General features: G+C 47.6%; 1 protein-coding gene across 2 annotated transcripts in view; it reads right to left on the reverse strand.

The window, feature by feature from the left end:
* Nucleotides 1-11,447, reverse strand: part of LOC140405364 (biogenesis of lysosome-related organelles complex 1 subunit 1-like) — a 127,513-nt gene extending 116,066 nt beyond the window's left edge. Inside the window, exon 1 of one of the 2 annotated variants that reach the window (XM_072493681.1) lies at nt 11,220-11,447. In XM_072493681.1, coding sequence (XP_072349782.1) covers nt 11,220-11,280 — 61 coding nt within the window. In that variant the 5' untranslated portion in view covers nt 11,281-11,447. The remainder of the gene's footprint in view (nt 1-11,219) is intronic. The other variant, XM_072493682.1, reaches the window with a different exon arrangement.
* Between the last annotated feature and the right edge of the window lie 8,743 nt (nt 11,448-20,190).

Here is a 20,190-nt window from a genome sequence, read left to right on the forward strand (position 1 = left end):
TGGGGGGAGAGAAGAAAGAGAGAGAGAGAGAACAAAGAACAAAGAAAAGTACAGCACAGGAACAGGCCCTTCGGCCCTCCAAGCCCGTGCCGACCATGCTGCCCGACTAAACTACAATCTTCTACACTTCCTGGCTCCGTATCCCTCTATTCCCATCCTATTCATGTATTTGTCAAGATGCCCCTTAAATGTCACTATCGTCCCTGCTTCCACCACCTCCTCCGGCAGCGAGTTCCAGGCACCCACTACACTCTGTGTAAAAAAACTTGCCTCGTACATCTCCTCTAAACCTTGCCCCTCGCACCTTAAACCCATGCCCCCTAGTAATTGGCCCCTCTACCCTGGGGAAAAGCCTCTGACTATCCACTCTGTCGATGCACCTCATAATTTTGTAGACCTCTATCAGGTCGCCCCTCAACCTCCGTCGTTCCAGTGAGAACAAACCGAGTTTATTCAACTGCTCCTCATAGCTAATGCCCTCCATACCAGGCAACATGCTGGTAAATCTCTTCTGCACCCTCTCTAAAGCCTCCACATCCTTCTGGTAGTGTGGCGACCAGAATTGAACACTATACTCCAAGTGTGGCCTAAATAAGGTTCTATATGAAATGAAATGAAATATACAGCTGCAACATGACTTGCCAATTCTTATACTCAATGCCCCGGCCAATGAAGGCAAGCATGCCGTATGCCTTCTTGACTACCTTCTCCACCTGTGTTGCCCCTTTCAGTGACCTGTGGACCTGTACACCTAGATCTCTCTGACTTTCATTACACTTGAGGGTTCTACCATTCACTGTATATTCCCTACCTGCATTAGAACTTCCAAAATGCATTACCTCACATTTGTCCGGATTAAACTCCATCTGCCATCTCTCCGCTCAAGTCTCCAAACAATCTAAATCCTGCTGTATCCTCTGACAGTCCTCATCGCTATCCGCAATTCCACCAACCTTTGTGTCATCTGCAAACTTACTAATCAGACCAATTACATTTTCCTCCAAATCATTTATATATACTACAAAGAGCAAAGGTCCCAGCACTGATCCCTGCGGAACACCACTGGTCACAGCCCTCCAATTAGAAAAGCATCCTTTCATTGCTACTCTCTGCCTTCTATGACCTAGCCAGTTCTGTATCCACCTTGCCAGCTCACCCCTGATCCCGTGTGACTTCACCTTTTGTACTAGTCTACCATGAGGGACCTTGTCAAAGGCCTTACTGAAGTCCATATAGACAACATCCACTGCCCTACCTGCATCAATCATCTTTGTGACCTCCTCGAAAAACTCTATCAAGTTAGTGAGACAGGACCTCCCCTTCACAAAACCATGCTGCCTCTCACTAATACGTCCATTTGCTTCCAAATGGGAGTAGATCCTGTCTCGAACAATTCTCTCTAGTAATTTCCCTACCACTGACGTTAGGCTCACCGGCCTGGAGTTCCCTGGATTATCCTTGCTCCTCTTCTTAAACAAAGGAACAACATTGGCTATTCTCCAATCCTCTGGGACATCACCTGAAGACAGTGAGGATCCAAAGATTTCTGTCAAGGCCTCAGCAATTTCCTCTCTAGCCTCCTTCAGTATTCTGGGGTAGATCCCACCAGGCCCTGGGGACTTATCTACCTTAATATTTTTTAAGACACCCAACACCTCGTCTTTTTGGATCTCAATGTGACCCAGGCATCTACACACCCTTCTCCAGACTCAACATCTACCAATTTCTTCTCTTTGGTGAATACTGATGCAAAGTATTCATTTAGTACCTTGCCCATTTCCTCTGGCTCCACACAGATTCCCTTGCCTATCCTTCAGTGGGCCAACCCTTTCCCTGGCTACCCTCTTGCTTTTTATGTACGTGTAAAAAGCCTTGGGATTTTCCTTAACCCTATTTGCCAATGACTTTTGTGACCCCTTCTAGCCCTCCTGACTCCTTGCTTAAGTTCCTTCCTACTTTCCTTATGTTCCACACAGGCTTCGATCTGTTCCCAGCCTTTTAGCCCTGACAAATGCCTCCTTTTTCTTTTTGACGAGGCCTACAATATCTCTCGTTATCCAAGGTGCCCGAAAATTGCCGTATTTGTCCTAAAGAGAGACAGAGAGAGCGAGAGACAAAGAGAGAGAGAGAGAGAGAGAAAGAAAGGAGAGAGAGAGAGAGAGAGAGAAAGATTTCAGCAGGAGGCACAAAAATTGGTTTTACACCGGTGCAAATTTCCCACAGGACCTTCCGCAGGTGCCCACCATAGCGGGTTGGGGAACCGAGCCCGCTAATGGGATGCAGATGAAGGCCTGACCAGAAACTTCTAACCATTCCCAAATCTTCACGGCGCCAGCAGGAAAACAGGCCCATCCTGAACAGATCTGGAACAAGGTGGCGTGCAGATGTTGGGACTAACCTGAACAATACCTGGGGCTGCCTCAGGAGTTTGGGATGGAGGCCTCCAGCAGTCCCGGACCCTGGAACACCACAGCAGTGGGTGGAGGGAACATCCACAGGAGGATCTTCCAGATTCAGTGTCATCGAGGACGTCCATCTTCCAGCTTTAGAGTGTTCCTCGAGATCCATCTTCTTTCTTCAACAGTGGGTCAGTGATGTTGGGTGCCTTTTCAATATGGCGCCCAGGTATGATGGCAGGAACCATTAAATTTGCAACGATGGCCAGCGGACAAATGATTTGAAACTTTTTCTGAACTTGTCACGCCTCCATGACAATTACTGGTTAATGGTGGCAGTACGTGGAAACACTGCTCATAAAAAAAATTCTTGAAAATTGCTCTGTGATTTCAGTTACTTTTAAAGCCTTTACAAAGAAGGCTTTGGCAAACCTTATTAAATCTGTTTGCAAACATTCCAGTAAAACATATAATTGAGCCACTTGCAATTGTTGTAAGCCAGAAATGGTTCCTCTGCATCCTGAAGTGAAAAGACATTTGTGCAACCCTGCATAATCAAGGCAGTGAGCATCACGACTCAGATCTTCTCTGGATGCATTTTCTCATATCCAGTGCAAAAGGCAGAGTTGCAGGATGAACAACACGAGGGGATATACCTTTAAATTGAGGGGAGATAGATATAGGACAGATGTCAGAGGTAGGTTCTGTACTCAGAGAGTAGTAAGGGCGTGGAATGCCCTGCCTGCAAACAGTAGTGGACTCGCCAACACTAAGGGCATTCAAATGGTCATTAGATAGACATATGGATGATAAGGGAATAGTGTAGATGGGCTTTAGAGTGGTTTCACAGGTCGGCGCAACATCGAGGGCCGAAGGGCCTGTACTGCGCTGTAATGTTCTAACTAGCCTTTTGTACCATTAATTCCTGGGAAAAATAGACAGCCTTCAGAATGTAATGGAGCTATTTTATAATCTGTCATTGACGAATGTGATATAAAATAGTTACTTTAGAGATATTAGTTAATGTAATGTAGAAATAGGCCACTTTGATTCTGGTTAGTTCACAGACAAAGGATTTCAGACCGCATGGAAAAGCAGGAAGTGTGTCTACGAGAGTGATGCTGAATAATAAGGGCCAGAGGAAGGGATTGGAAGTGAGCCAATCAGAATAGATGAAACAGGTCAGGAGGGATATAGGATGACCTATGGGCGTCGAGTATGTGAAACCTGATACCATTTGAATTGATTTGCAGAGATCCCTTTGTCTCTTTGTTCATTCGCTTTCCTGGATGTAGGAGACTGGATGTGTCCTATGTTTCTGTGAGAGGAATCAAGCTTGCAAGCTAAATAAAATAACTAATATTGTACCTGCAAATCCATCTCGACTTTTATTGAGGCCAGACTGACGGGTAAAGAAACTTGGGATTCAACATCATAACAAACAACTTTCCATGAAGAAACATTACCTCAGACGTTGCACTAGGGGACCCATGGCATGGGAATTTACACTTCCGATTGGCAATTACCTTGTGCCTGGAACCATCAGATACGCCGATTTAAATTGGAGACTTCAGATGGTTCCGACTCTCTTAGCAGAATAGTTACCGAGGAAAAGTTAGCAGAATTAAAACCACGTTTAACTGCTGCGTGACGATGGTATGGACCACTGCACCCACCACCCTCTGCCGTCATCTGACTACACCCCCCCCAACTCGCCAACGACTACCACCCCACCCTCAGACCAATTGAACCACATCAACACCTCCCCCCCCCCGGGTCATGAAGTAGAGTTACAGCAAATTTACTGCACAGGAAAAGGCCATTCAGCCCAACCAGTCAGGCCTCCCCCTTTCCTTCCTCATCATACTCGACCAATACAACCCTCTATTCCCTTCTCCCTCATATACTTATCCAGCCTCTCCTGAAATGCATTTCTACTATTCACCTCAACGACTCTTTGGTGGCAATTTCCAGTCTCACCATTCTCTGGCTAAAATAAGTTTCTTCCAAATTTCCCATTTGATTTCTTCGTGAAACCTTATATTGATATCCTCTGGATTTGATCTTTGCTACAAGTGGAAAGACTCTCTCCATGTTTACCCAATCATGATTTTAAAGACTTCCATTAGGCCATCCCTCAACCTTCGCTTTCCAAGAGAAAATAAACCCAGCCTGCCCTCCTTTCATGATGGGTGTAACCTTGCCGCTCTTGTAAATCCTTTCTGCATCCTACTTCTATACCCCTTTTAGAATACATTGACCAGAAGTGCACAGAGTACTCCAAGTATGATCCAACCAAGGTTCAATGCAAGTTTAGCACAACCGCTCTACTTTTCAATTCTATCCCTCTGGAAACAAAACCTTGTGCTTGGGCTTGTTTAAGGCCTTCTTAATCTGTGTCGTTATTTTTCGTGATTTGTGTATTTGCATTGCAAGATTGCTTTGCTCTCTACCCCATTTAGATTCCAAGTAATCCTCGTGTGGCCTCGTTTTCTTAATTTTCAAAATGCAATACTCACACTTACCTGGGTTGAAAGTGCCCATTCATTTGACAATTGTAGGCCCATTCTATAAGTTTGTAAAATTTAGACAGATTGTCCACTCTCCTACCTCTTCAAAGAATTCAATAAGATCGGGCAAGCTGGGCGGCACGGTGGCGCAGTGGTTAGCACTGCTGCCTGCGGCGTTGAGGACCTGGGTCACTGTCCATGTGGAGTTTGCACATTCTCCCTGTGTGTGCGTGGGTTTCACCCCCACAACACAAAGATGTGCAGGGTAGGTGGATTGGCCACGCTAAATTGCCCCTTAATTGGAAAAAAATAATTGGGTACTCTAAATTTATATTTTTAAAAAGATTGAGCAAGCAAAGCTTTCCCTTTTGAAATCCATGCTAATAATTCTGTTATATTTACAGTTTCTGATCTATTTTCTCCTTTAGTCAGATTCCATTATTTTTTTCTGCCACCAATGTTAAGCTGACTGGTCTATAGCTCTCTGGCCATGTGCTATCTACCTTTTTAAATAGCGGAATATTAGCTTCTAATGCTAGACAACATGGTTGGACAATACTTGGGAGTACCGAGTACAGTTTTGGTCAACGTATCATTAAAGAGACATCAAAGCACAGGCCTCTGGCACTATGTCCTTTTCGATTGAATTATTAAATATGTGGAATTGTGCCTCTATTATCTCTTCTCTAGATTCTTTTAAAATGCATGATGCAATCTATTCAGACCAGGAATTTTTATCCTCCGAGTTTGATTAGTGTATTTAACATTTCTTTTTATTTTAAATGGGTTTGCATCAATTCTAATCCCATCTCTCTGGTAAATATCGAAGCATATTTCTGCCATTTCACTATTGCTGACTGTGGTTAGCACTGTTGCTTCACGGCACCAGGGTCCCGGGTTCGATTCCTGGCTTGAGTCACTGTCTATGTGGAGTCTGCACGTTCTCCCCGTGTCTGCGTGGGCTTCCTCCGGGGGCTCCGGTTTCCTCCCACAAGTCCTGAAAGACGTGCTGTTAGGTGAATTAGACATTCTGAATTCTCCCTCTGTGACCCGAACAGGTGCCGGAATGTGGCGACTAGGGGATTTTCACAGTAACTTCATTGCAGTATTAATGTAAGACTACTTGTGACAATAATAAAGATGTTATCCTGTCATCCTTTTCAGTGGCACCATTCCGAGTTTCCTATTGTGAAAAAATTGGCCTTGTAATGTTTTACTTTTTTTAAATGATGTTTTTTAAAACAAATTTAGAGTACCCAATTATTTTTTCCAATTAAGGGGCAGTTTAGCGTGGCCAATCCGCCTACCCTGCACATCTTTGGGTTGTGGGGGTGAGACCCACGCAGACACGGGGAGAATGTGCAAACTCCACACGGACAGTGACCCAGAGCCGGGATCGAACCCGGGACCTCAAAGCCGTGAGGCAGCAGTGTTAAATTATGTTCTTTGTTAATTACATTTCTCAGTTCATCTTCGCCTTGCTAATTGTGTTTTAGACTTCTCTCCTTGTCTTTCTCTCTCTTTGACTTTCCATGCGCTTAATACAGAATCCCTAGTGCTGAAGGAGGCCATTCGGTCCATCACGGTTGCACCAACCCTCTGAAAGAGCACACTACCTCGGCCCACTCCCCTGCCCTATCCCCATAACTCTTCCGAACCTGCACATCCACGGACACTAAGGGGCAATTTTATCATGTCCAATCCTCTTTCTTTATCCTCAATTTTCCCTCATGTTTTTATTGGTCCATGGTGGCTCATTAGTGTTTAGTGTTTTTTGGCAGAATATAGTTTCCCAAGTTTTGTTAGAACACCATTTTAAATGGATTGGATTTTGATTTGTCATGCGTACCGAGGTACAGTGAAAAGTATGGTTCTGCATACAGTCCAGACAGATCGTTCCATAAATGAAAAAAACATAGGACATGCATAAATACACAATGTAAATACATAGACACAGGCATCGGGTGAAGCATACGGAGTGTAGTACTACTCAGTAGAGAAGATGTGTGAAAAGGTCAGTTCAGTCCATAAGAGGGTCATTCAGGAGTCTGGTTAACAGCGGGGAAGAAACTGTTTCTGAACCTGTTAGTCCGTCTTCTCAGACTCAGGCACAATATCGTGGGCCGAAGGGCCTGTTCTGTGCTGTATTTTCTATGTTCTATGTTTTGTATCTCCTGCCCGATGGAAGAACATAGAACATACAGTGCAGAAGGAGGCCATTCGGCCCATCGAGTCTGCACCGACCCACTTAGACCCTTACTTCCACCCTATCCCCATAACCCAATAACCCATCCTAACCTTTTGGTCACTAAGGGCAATTTATCATGGCCAATCCATGTAACCTGCACGTCTTTGGACTGTGGGAGGAAACCAGAGCACCCGGAGGAAACCCACACAGACACGGGGAGAACGAGTAGACTCCGCAGAGACAGTGACCCAGCGGGGAATCAAACCTGGGACGTTGGCGCTGTGAAGCCACAGTGCTAACCACTTGTGCTACCGTGCTGCCCAAGAAGTTGGAAGAGAGAATAACCCGGGTGGGAGGGGTCTTTGATTATGTTTCTGTCCTTCATCAGTTTGCCAATATCGTTGCCCATTGTATTTTCCCCAAGTTCTAGTCTCAGCCCTTCAAATTCCAAACAATTATCCTTGTATTTCTCATGCCTGAGAGTGGGATTTTCCAACCCTCCGCCACGTGTTTTCCGGTGGCAGCTCGTCATCGGCTAGTGGTGGGAACTTACAGTCCGCCAATGTCAATGGCATTTTGCGTTGTTCGCAGGCCACATCGCTGGGGAACCCGCCATGGGGGGGGGGGGGGGGGGGGGGGGCACCATCGGCAGGATGGATGATCCTGCCAGCAGGCAGGGCCAGAAAATTCAACCCCATGTCTAAATCAAGTATTATCTTAAAGCATATCATACTGTGATCACTATTGCCTAGATGTTCCCCTTCTTTCACTTCTCTTATTTGCTCTGGTTCATTCCCCATTACTAGACCCAGTAGAGTATGTTCTTTGAATCCTCTCTTTTTGGGTTTCTTAAATACGGAGTTAGAAAGGATTCCTGTACATGATGTAGGAACCGCATTCCCTTATCTTCTTTACCATTTCTGACTAATTAACTTCAGGATAGCTGAAATCTCCCGTGATTACTATTCTGTCATTTTACTCACTTCCATAAATTGTTTGCATATTTCTGCCTCCATCCCCATTCCATTATGAACTAGTCTGACTATCCCTTTGTAACTGATCCTTTATTACCGTCCATCTCTATCCACATGGGTTCTGTACTTGCTGGAATGCCACTTCTGCAAATTGCGTCAAGATTTTGTTTTCCCCTTCAAACATGATTATAAAGAGAGCAATTTTCCGAGGAAAGTCCTGGATGCATCTTTGCAGATCCTCCAAATTGAAAGGCCAGTTCAGCAGCATCGCACTCTCAACTTCCAAGAGCATTTGGCTGCCCACTTATGTGCCCAACTTTAGGCCTGGATAAATGGCATATGAAATGCTATAACAGCACTCCAATGTTATTAATACACAATTTTTTTAATTCGCCTATGCAGACAAGAGCTTTGCACCCAGGCAGAAGTCAGCCCTGGAAATGTGTATCAATGACAAACAGGGTTGAAGCCCAGCATTACAGAGCTGCGACCCATTTTTCCCCCTAGTCGCCACATTCCAGCGCCTGTTCTGGTACACAGAGGGAAAATTCAGAATGTCCAATTCACCTAACAAGCACGGCTTTTGGGACTTGTGGGAGGAAACCGGAGCACCCGGAGGAAACCCACGGGGAGAACGTGCAGAATCCGCACAGACAGTGACCCAGCCGGGAATCGGACCTGGGACCCTGGCGCTGTGAAGCAACAGTGCTAACCACTGTGCTGCTCACGGGGTATTAGGTGAAGAGAGAAATAAAATCAGCCCCAGAATGATTGAAACTAAGGCCACCCTTTGAACCTGCAAATCTTTAAAGATAAGGGAATAAACCATGAACACTGCACACCTGAAATAATGGTGTGGAGATGCCAGCGTTGGACTGGGGTGAGCGCAGTAAGAAGTCTTACAACACCAGGTTAAAGTCCAACATGTTTGTTTCGAATCACTAGCTTTCGGAGCACAGATCCTTCCTCAGGTGAATGAAGAGATGGGTTCCAGAAACATATACATATATATATATATATATATATATATATAGACAAAGTCAATGATGCATTCAAAGTATCGTCTTGCATTGAGGTCAGAAACAAGTGTCTGCTATTCTGCTGTGTGCAAACTGGCTACTACAGTTGCCTAGAAAACAGTGATCACACTCTAAACATACATAATTGTCTGTAAAGCACAAATGGATGTTGCAGACATTTATTTTTTTCTTTTCACCTGCCTGCTCAGGTGGACATAGAAAATCATAGCACTATTTGAAGAGCAAGAAGTTCTTCCGGTGTACTTGCCAACATGTCTCATCAACAGAAACATACTGACTACTCACCCATTCATTTGCTGTTTGTGGACCTTTAACGTCTGAAAATTCATTGCACTGCTTGCCTGCATCAGTGACTACACTGCAAAAGCTTCAGTGACTACACTGCAAAAGCATGAGCAATTAATTGTCTGTGAAACGCTTTAGCCCACCCCCAAGGTCATGAAAATATTCTATAAATGCATGATTTTACCCCTTAAACAAGCAAGTGGATAGAGTCCAAAATGGTAATTATTGGTGTAAAAACATAACTAGTCAGCATATATATGGATGGCACTGCGGCCTCACAGCACCAGGGACCTGGGTTTGATTCCGACCTTGGGCGACTGTCTGTGTGGAGTTTGCACTTTCTCCCCGTGTCTACGTGGATTTCTTCCCACAGTCCAAAGATGTGCAGGTTAAGTGGATTGGCCACTCTTTTTGGTCAACCAAATAGAAGGGAACAAACTTAGGGATAAAGCGGGTTAGGTGGATCGCTCCTGATAGGGGCACTGCCCGAATGTAACACAAGATCAACGGAAACTGAAAAACCTCAAATGAGCGAAACGGTAGGGTGGCACGACACTGAGGACCTGGGTTCGATCCTGGCCCTGGGTCACTGTCTGTGTCGAGTTTGCACATTCTCCCTGTGTCTGCATGCACAACTCAAAGATGTGCAGGTTAGGTGGATTGCCATATCTTTTTATTAAAACAGTGAAAAATATATACAAGGCCAAACGGTACAAACACTAATTTTGTGTTGGAGAGCCATGCTAAATTGTCCCTTAGTGTCCAAAGATGTGCAGGTTAGGTGGCTTGACCATGCTAAATTGTCCGTGTCCAAAGATGTGCAGGTTAGGTGGATTGACCATGCTAAATTGTCCCTTAGTGTCCAAAGATGTGCAGGTTAGGTGGATTGGCCATGTTAAACTGTCCCTTAGTGTCCAAAGATGTGCAGGTTAGGTGGATTGGCCATGTTAAATTGTCCCTTCGTGTCCAAAGATGTGCAGGTTAGGTGGATTGGCCATGTTAAATTGTTCCTTAGTGTCCAAAGATGTGCAGGTTAGGTGGATTGGCCATGTTAAATTGTTCCTTAGTGTCCAAAGAGGTGCAGGTTAGGTGGATTGGCCATGTTAAATTGTCCCTCAGTGTCCAAAGAGGTGCAGGTTAGGTGGATTGACCATGACAAATTGTCCCTTAGTGTACAAAATGTTAGGTAGGGTTAGTGGGATAGGACAGGGGTGTGAGCCGAGACAGTGTGCTCTTTCAGAGGGGTGGTGCAGACACGCTGCGTCGAATAGCCTCCTTCTGCACTGTCAGGATTCTATGCTTAAACTGCATCAAGTGCAAGCTCATAACAGCTTTCAATGGAGGTCAATGCAGATTCTGAATGGTGGCAGTTCTTTATTTTAAATGCAACTGTATTATGGACTAACAGAAGCACAACAGTATTGTGATCGATGCAAGTTTATCAAAGTAGTTCACGTTATAGTTTGAGATCGAGAGGCTGAACCTTATACATAAAAAATTGCAGCTAAATCTCAGATAAAGTGTCATTTCTTTCCACTGTTCGACAATTAAACAGCACTTGTTTTTAGATGGTGAAAACGGAAGTGAAAGCCTCAGCTTGCAGTATGATTGACAGCTAATTGCACCAATCAGGAATGAGCATTTAGTGAGGTGCACCAAATATGGGCTGGCCTTCCGCCCGCGGGGCCAATCAGCGGGGAGTATAGGGCCGTCTCCATGGAGATCTGGGCCTTGCTCTCAAAAGCCGAGCCCGTGCAGCCGAATGCTCCGGCGGTCAATGGCCGCTCGGGCTCCGGGCGCTGAGGATCGCAATGCCCGGCACCCACCTTGTAGCTCTTTGCGTTCGTTTTGCTTGGCTTGATGATCTTTCAATAAGCGGGACAACATGGCGCCAGCGAGGTTCCGGAAGAAGCAGCGGGGAGACCGCCGCCGCGCGCAAACTTCACGGGCCGATCTCGCGAGGGGGAGGGTCACGTGCACCGTTTTAACAGCCCCATTGGCTGGTCTGCAAACTGAGCTGTCAACCCTCCTGGGAAAGTATGAGGAATGGCACTGAGCCCCAAACTCACCAATGTATTTGAACAGAGGGAGCTGGGGTTATGGCCACCTTTTTGTTCTGCACTGGATAAAAGCAAATTACTGCGGATGCTGGAATCTGAAAGGAAAGAGAAAATGCTGGAAAATCTCAGCAAGTCTGGCAGCATCTGTAGGGAGAGAAAAGAGCTAACGTTGAGTCCGATGACTCTTTTCTCTCCCTACAGATGCTGCCAGACCTGCTGAGATTTTCAGCATATTATCTTTCATTGTTCTGCACCTATGGTTCAGTTGGTAGCACTTTCACCTCCGAGCTTCCACATTCCAGTCCCACTCCAGGGTTTGAGTGCAAAAAAAACCAAATCAAGGCTGCCTCATGACTGCACTACTTGAGGAAATGTTGCACTGCCGTGACATAATATACACCAGTATATCATGGTGCAGACACACACACTGATGGACACACAGCAAGACCAATCAACATGCACAACACCGCAGCCAATCACCAGTGAGAGCACACGCACTATAAAGACAGGGGGCATCAGCGTTCCCGCTCATTCGAGTAGCAGCTAGCTAGGAGCACAGAGCTCACAGCCTGCAACACAGACATTCACCATGTGCTGAGTGCATCGACTGGTTAGGACAAAGCAAAGGTCTTTAGTTAAAGCTAGTATCGTGTTAACCCACAGTCAGAGTATGTTACAACAGTTAATGATTCAATAAAATAGTGTTGCACTATTTCAAGTGTTGGTGACCTGTATGTGTTCCAAGGTTCCAGAGCACCCAACACAACATGCCGGACGTCCTGTCTTTCAGATTACCCCATCTGGGTGGATGAAAAAGATCCCATGGCATTAAGGTGGCACAGTGGTTAGTGAAGTGTTGGGTACTCTGCTACACAGATGAACCAACACGGTTGCGAATGGTACAACGCAGTTTTATTTCAAACATCTATTTACACTGGTAAACTGTTTACTGAGGTTCGATCATGACCCTTGATTCTGTGGACCTATTCCTAATTCTATCGTGTAGTGGCACTCAGCACATGGTAGATGTCTGAGTGGCTTGTAATGAGCTCTGTGCCCTGAGCCGTCTCCTGCTCGAATGGCCAGGAAGTGTCGTGTTCCCTGTTTTGTACTGTGTATGCTCTTGCCTGTGATTGGCTGTCGTGTTGTGTGTGTTGATTGGTCTGTTGATCTGTCCATCAGTATGTATGTATGTGCTATAATGTTTACCTGAATATCATGACATCCCCCCTTTCTTACAAGAACATGTGCCTACGTGGTCATAAATAGAGATGTGTACTGAGTGTAGCTAAATGTATGTGTGCAATATTTACAGCATGGGGCTAAACTATATACAAGGGGCGATATCGGGTGCGACATAACAACAAGGTTGTACCATAAACAAAGAACGGGGCAATGTTGAACGACAAAACAAATTCCTGTAACGATAAGAACAGAAACATATTAACACAGTGGTAGTATGAGTTCAATGTACAAACAGGCTCATAAGTCCAGTCTAGTAGGTGGGCGCCAAATTCGGGTTGACCGCCTCAAGGGTAGGTCTGGAACCACCAGCTGAGGAATGGGCCTGGCCACGGGCGACGACGGAAGGGGCATGGTGGGAGGCAGCTCCACGAAGTCGCTATCAGGAACATCAGGAGGTCACGGCGTCAGTGTAAGGTCCCGTAGCGAGCGTGGAAGTAGGCAAAGAGCCCGGCGGTTGCGCCTACGAATGGAGCCATCAGGCATTCGAACCAGGAACGAGCGGGGAGCCACGCGTCGGAGAGCTTCGGCAGGTGCTGACCAGCCTCCTTCTGGTAGGTGGATGTGGACTTCGTCTCCACGGGCCAGGGCGGGAAGATCAGTTGCCCGTGTGTCATATGACCTCTTCTGGCGACCGCGCTGCTGTTGCATTCTGTGTAGTACCGGAGCATGGTTGGTCGTGGGTGCCAGAATGGAAGGCACAGTGGTCCTGAGGGCGCGACCCATCAACAGCTGGGCTGGTGAGAGGCCAGTGGCTAGTGGGGCCGCGCGATAGACCAGCAGGGTTAGGCAGACATCCGATCAGGCATCAGCAGCCTTGCAGAGGAGCCGCTTGACAATGTGAACGCCCTTCTCCTCCTTTCCATTGGACTGGGGATGCAGAGGGCTGGACGTCACGTGTGTGGAACTGTACGAGGCAGCAAAAGATGACCATTCCTGGCTGGCGAAACATTCGGTTCCCATCAATGACCGCAACACGGAAGGAGTCCCGGTCGTCTGTGTCACTGGTCTGGATATCGTCTGGGCACGACTCGTAATAAGGAGGCTGAATGGTCCGCACGTCCCTGTGAGGTTGTCGGAGTTGGGGAACATTGACAGGTTGAGCTGCTCGACAGCAAGCAGCGTAGTGGCCCACCTTGCCACAGCGGAGGCATTGTTGGGTTCTTGCGGGACATTGCCGCTTTAAATGTGCAGCTCCACAGTTGCCGCACGTCGTGACGTCAAGGCGTTCGTTGCGCCACTGCGCATGCGCAGTTCGGTCTTGCGTCGAGAGCGCTTGCGCATCACGTCCCTCAATGTTGCCGTAGTTTTTGGCACGCACAAGCGCGGGAGGCCTCGAAAAGTGCGCGAAATGTCCGACCTCGTCCGGGCCGTGGGCCGGGAGGAACTCGATCGCCCGGACCCGTTCGGCCTCGTAGGGCGCCTGCCGCGCTGATTCGGCCGCCTGAAATTGGGTATAGCGGCTAGTCGCGTTTTCGTGCAGGACACAGGCTTCGATTGTGGAGGCTAAGGTGAGGCCTTTTATTTTTAAGAGCAGCTGGCGTAGGGTGCCCGAGGTGACCCCAAAAACGATCTGGTCCCGAATCATGGAATCGGAGGTGGTGTCGTAACCGCAGGACTGCGCGAGGATGCGGAGATGCGTAAGGAATGACTGAAAGGGCTCATCCTTACCTTGCAGGCGCTGCTGGAAGAGATACCTCTCGAAGCTCTCGTTGACCTCGACGTTGAAGTGTTGGTCGAGCTTGAGAAGGACCGTCTTGTATTTGGTCTTGTCCTCGCCTTCCGCGAACACCAGGGAGTTGTAGACAAGGATGGCGGATTGACCTGCCGTGGAGAGGAGGACGGCGATCTTTCTGGTGTCCGAGGCGCTTTCCTTTTCGTTGGCTTCCAGAAAGAGCTGGAAGCGCTGTTTGAACAGCTTCCAATTAACGCCGAGGTTTCCAGCGATTTGCAGCGGCTGCGGTGTGCTGACGGTGTCCATGGCGCAGGATGGCAGATTCCGGAGGATTTGTAGGTAGGTACCAAAGTCACTCCTGGTACCATGAAGTGTTGGGTACTCTGCTACACAGATGAACCAACACGGTTGCGAATGGTACAACGCAGTTTTATTTCAAACATCTATTTACACTGGTAAACTGTTTACTGAGGTTCGATCATGACCCTTGATTCTGTGGACCTAGTCCTAATTCTATCGTGTAGTGGCACTCAGCACATGGTGGATGTCTGAGTGGCTTGTAATGAGCTCTGTGCCCTGAGCCGTCTCCTGTTCGAGTGCCCAGGAAGTGTCGTGTTCCCTGTTTTGTACTGTGTATGCTCTTGCCTGCGATTGGCTGTCGTGTTGTGTGTGTTGATTGGTCCGTTGATCTGTCCATCAGTATGTATGTGCTATGATGTTTACCTGAATATCATGACAGTTAGCACTGATGCATCACAGCGCCAGGGACACTGCTTCAATTCTGGCCTTGGATGACCATCTGTGTGGAGTTTGCACGTTCTCCTTGCCCCCCCCCGCTGCATGTCTGCATGAGTTTCCTCTGGGTGTTCCGGAAGATGTGCAGGTTAGGTGAGTTGGCCATGCTAAATTGTTTTTTAGTGTCCAAAGATGTGCAGGTTAGGTGGATTGGCCATGATGAGGTGGATTGGCCATGATCAATGTGTGGAGTTGCAGGGGTTGGAAGGGGAGTCGCCCAGGTCAAGTGCTCTTTCAAAGAGCTGGTGTAGATTTGATGGGCCGAATGGCCTCCTTCTGCACTGCAGGGATTCTATGGATTTCAAGGTGGAGTAGCAGAGTTGTTCAAAGTATGGGGAAATGGCACAGAAAAGGAGTTGAGGCCATCATGGATCAGCCATGCTCATATTGAACGGCGGGCCATGCTTGAAGGACATGATCGCCTACCCTGCTTCTATTTCTGGTGTTCTTGTGACTGCCATGTTTCCTCCCATTTATTACAATCTCAGACCAGACCCCAACAGTGGCTTGGCTAGAAACGCCAATATTTTATTTGAATTTTGTAAGACAGTGAGGAAAGGATACCTCGCCCCAGGAGTGGTTTCACAAAGAAATAGGGATATGGTATTTTAAAACAAAACTTTATTACTAACACAGTATTAAAATCTGTGACATCACACCAGAAAATAAGCCAAAAATAAACACTTAAATGATGATTCTCAAGACACTAAATACAATACACTTAATTGCTATCTTTATTCCCACTTAAATACCAAAATAAACCATCTCCGCTATCAATGGCACAGAAGAATACTTGCTTTACAGAGTTATTCTTTGAGAAAGAGATCTCTTGACACTGCTTTAGGGCAGCACGGTGGCCCAGTGGTTAGTACAGTTGCTTCACAGCTCCAGGGTCCCAGGTTCGATTCCCGGCGTGGGTCATTGTCTGTGCGGAGTCTGCACATCCTCCCCGTGTGTGCGTGGGTTTCCTCCGGGTGCTCCGGTTTCCTCCCACAATCCAAAGATGTGCAGGTGGGCTGAATGGCCTCCTTCTGCACTGTAAATTCTATGATCTATGCTTTACAGAGCAGATCTGACTCCGCTCCGAACCTGTGCAGAAACTCTGGCTGGATGTCTTCTTTTTTTTATATATAAATATTTTATTGAAAATTTTTGGTCAACCAACACAGTACATTGTGCATCCTTTACACAATATTATAACAACACAAATAACAATGACCTATTTTATAAACAAAAAATGAATAAATAATAAATAACAAAAATGAAAACTAACCCTAATTGGCAACTGCCTTGTCACAAGTAACACTCTCCAAAAATATAATTTAACAGTCCAATATATAATTATCTGTCGCAACGACCTATACATATTATACAGTATATATTAACAACCCTGAGAGTCCTTCTGGTTCCTCCTCCCCCCCCCCCCCCCCCCCCCCGATCCTGGGCTGCTGCTGCTGCCTTCTTTTTTCCATTCTATCTATCTTTCTGCGAGGTATTCGACGAACGGTTGCCACCGCCTGGTGAACCCTTGAGCCGACCCCCTTAGAACGAACTTAATCCGCTCTAGCTTTATAAACCCTGCCATGTCATTTATCCAGGTCTCCACCCCCGGGGGCTTGGCTTCTTTCCACATTAACAATATCCTGCGCCGGGCTACTAGGGACGCAAAGGCCAAAACATCGGCCTCTCTCGCCTCCTGCACTCCCGGCTCTTGTGCAACCCCAAATATAGCCAACCCCCAGCTTGGTTCGACCCGGACCCCCACTACTTTTGAAAGCACCTTTGTCACCCCCATCCAAAACCCCTGTAGTGCCGGGCATGACCAAAACATATGGGTATGATTCGCTGGGCTTCTCGAGCACCTCGCACACCTATCCTCCACCCCAAAAAATCTACTGAGCCGTGCTCCAGTCATACCTTAAACTGAATCAGGCTTAGCCTGGCACACGAGGACGACGAGTTTACCCTGCTTAGGGCATCTGCCCACAGCCCCTCCTCGATCTCCTCCCCCAGCTCTTCTTCCCATTTCCCTTTTAGTTCATCTACCATAGTCTCCCCTTCGCCCCTCATTTCCCTATATATATCTGACACCTTACCATCCCCCACCCATGTCTTTGAGATCACTCTGTCCTGCACCTCTTGTGTCGGGAGCTGCGGGAATTCCCTCACCTGTTGCCTCGCAAAAGCCCTCAGTTGCATATACCTGAATGCATTCCCTTGGGCAACCCATATTTCTCGGTCAGCGCTCCCAGACTCGCGAACTTCCCATCCACAAACAGATCTTTCAGTTGCGTTATTCCTGCTCTTTGCCACATTCCATATCCCCCATCCATTCCCCCCGGGGCAAACCTATGGTTGTTTCTTATCGGGGACCCCCCCAAGGCTCCAGTCTTTCCCCTATGCCGTCTCCACTGTCCCCAAATCTTCAGTGTAGCCACCACCACCGGGCTTGTGGTGTTGTTCCTCGGTGAGAACGGCAATGGGGCTGTCACCATAGCCTGTAGGCTAGTCCCCCTACAGGACGCCCTCTCTAATCTCTTCCACGCCGCTCCCTCCTCCTCTCCCATCCACTTACTCACCATTGAAATATTAGCGGCCCAATAATACTCACTTAAGCTCGGTAGTGCCAGCCCCCCCCTATCCCTGCTACGCTGTAAGAATCCCTTCCTCACTCTCGGGGTCTTCCCGGCCCACACAAAACCCATGATGCTCTTTTCAATCCTTTTAAAAAAAGGCTTCGTGATCACCACCGGGAGGCACTGAAACACAAAGAGGAATCTCGGGAGGGCCACCATCTTAACCGCCTGCACCCTCCCTGCCAGTGACAGGAATACCATATCCCATCTCTTAAAATCCTCCTCCATTTGTTCCACCAACCGCGTTAAATTTAACCTATGCAATGTGCCCCAATTCTTGGCTATCTGGATCCCCAGGTAACGAAAGTCCCCTGTTACCTTCCTCAACGGTATGGCCTCTATTTCTCTACTCTGCTCCCCTGGATGCACCACAAACAACTCACTTTTCCCCATGTTCAATTTATACCCTGAAAAATCCCCAAACTCCCCAAGTATCCGCATTATTTCTGGCATCCCCTCCGCCGGGTCTGCCACGTATAGTAGCAAATCGTCCGCATACAAAGATACCCGGTGTTCTTCTCCTCCTCTAAGTACTCCCCTCCACTTCTTGGAACCCCTCAACGCTATCGCCAGGGGCTCAATCGCCAGTGCAAACAATAATGGGGACAGAGGACATCCCTGCCTTGTCCCTCTATGGAGCCGAAAATATGCAGATCCCCGTCCATTCGTGACCACGCTCGCCATCGGGGCCCTATACAACAGCTGCACCCATCTAACATACCCCTCTCCAAAACCAAATCTCCTCAACACCTCCCACAAATAATCCCACTCCACTCTATCAAATGCTTTCTCGGCATCCATCGCCACTACTATCTCCGTTTCCCCCTCTGGTGGGGCCATCATCATTACCCCTAACAGCCTCCGTATATTCGTGTTCAGCTGTCTCCCCTTCACAAACCCAGTTTGGTCCTCGTGGACCACCCCCGGGACACATTCCTCTATTCTCATTGCCATTACCTTGGCCAGGATCTTGGCATCTACATTTAGGAGGGAAATAGGTCTATAGGGCCCGCATTGTAGCGGGTCCTTTTCCTTCTTTAAGAGAAGCGATATCGTTGCTTCAGACATAGTCGGGGGCAGTTGTCCCCTTTCCTTTGCCTCATTAAAGGTCCTCGTCAATACCGGGGCGAGCAAGTCCACATATTTTCTATAGAATTCGACTGGGAATCCATCCGGTCCCGAGGCCTTTCCCGCCTGCATGCTCCTAATTCCTTTCACCACTTCTTCTACCTCGATCTGTGCTCCCAGTCCCACCCTTTCCTGCTCTTCCACCTTGGGAAATTCCAGCCGATCCAAGAAGCCCATCATTCTCTCCCTCCCATCCGGGGGTTGAGCTTCATATAATTTTTTATAAAATGTCTTGAACACTCCATTCACTCTCTCCGCTCCCCGCTCCATCTCTCCTTCCTCATCCCTCACTCCCCCTATTTCCCTCGCTGCTCCCCTTTTCCTCAATTGGTGTGCCAGCAACCTGCTCGTCTTCTCCCCATATTCGTACTGTACACCCTGTGCCTTCCTCCATTGTGCCTCTGCAGTGCCCGTAGTGAGCAAGTCAAATTCTACATGTAGCCTTTGCCTTTCCCTGTACAGTCCCTCCTCCGGTGCTTCCGCATATTGTCTGTCCACCCTCAAAAGTTCTTGCAGCAACCGCTCCCGTTCCTTACTCTCCTGCTTCCCTTTATGTGCCCTTATTGATATCAGCTCCCCTCTAACCACCGCCTTCAACGCCTCCCAGACCACTCCCACCTGGACCTCCCCATTATCATTGAGTTCCAAGTACTTTTCAATGCACCCCCTCACCCTTAGACACACCCCCTCATCTGCCATTAGTCCCATGTCCATTCTCCAGGGTGGGCGCCCTCCTGTTTCCTCCCCTATCTCCAAATCTACCCAGTGTGGAGCGTGATCCGAAATGGCTATAGCCGTATACTCCGTTCCCCTCACCTTCGGGATCAACGCCCTTCCCAGCACAAAAAAGTCTATTCGCAAGTAGACTTTATGGACATAGGAGAAAAACGAGAACTCCTTACTCCTAGGTCTGCTAAATCTCCACGGGTCGACACCTCCCATCTGCTCCATAAAATCTTTAAGTACCTTGGCTGCTGCCGGCCTCCTTCCAGTCCTGGACTTCGACCTATCCAGCCCTGGTTCCAACACCGTATTAAAATCTCCCCCCATTATCAGCTTTCCCATCTCTAGGTCCGGAATGCGTCCTAGCATCCGCCTCATAAAATTGGCATAATCTCAGTTCAGGGCATATACGTTTACCAAAACCACCGTCTCCCCCTGTAGTTTGCCACTCACCATCACGTATCTGCCCCCGTTATCCGCCACTATAGTCTTTGCCTCGAACATTACCCGCTTCCCCACTAATATAGCCACCCCCCTG

This window comes from Scyliorhinus torazame, chromosome X (genome assembly GCF_047496885.1).
Source record: "Scyliorhinus torazame isolate Kashiwa2021f chromosome X, sScyTor2.1, whole genome shotgun sequence".
Lineage (NCBI taxonomy): Eukaryota > Metazoa > Chordata > Chondrichthyes > Carcharhiniformes > Scyliorhinidae > Scyliorhinus > Scyliorhinus torazame.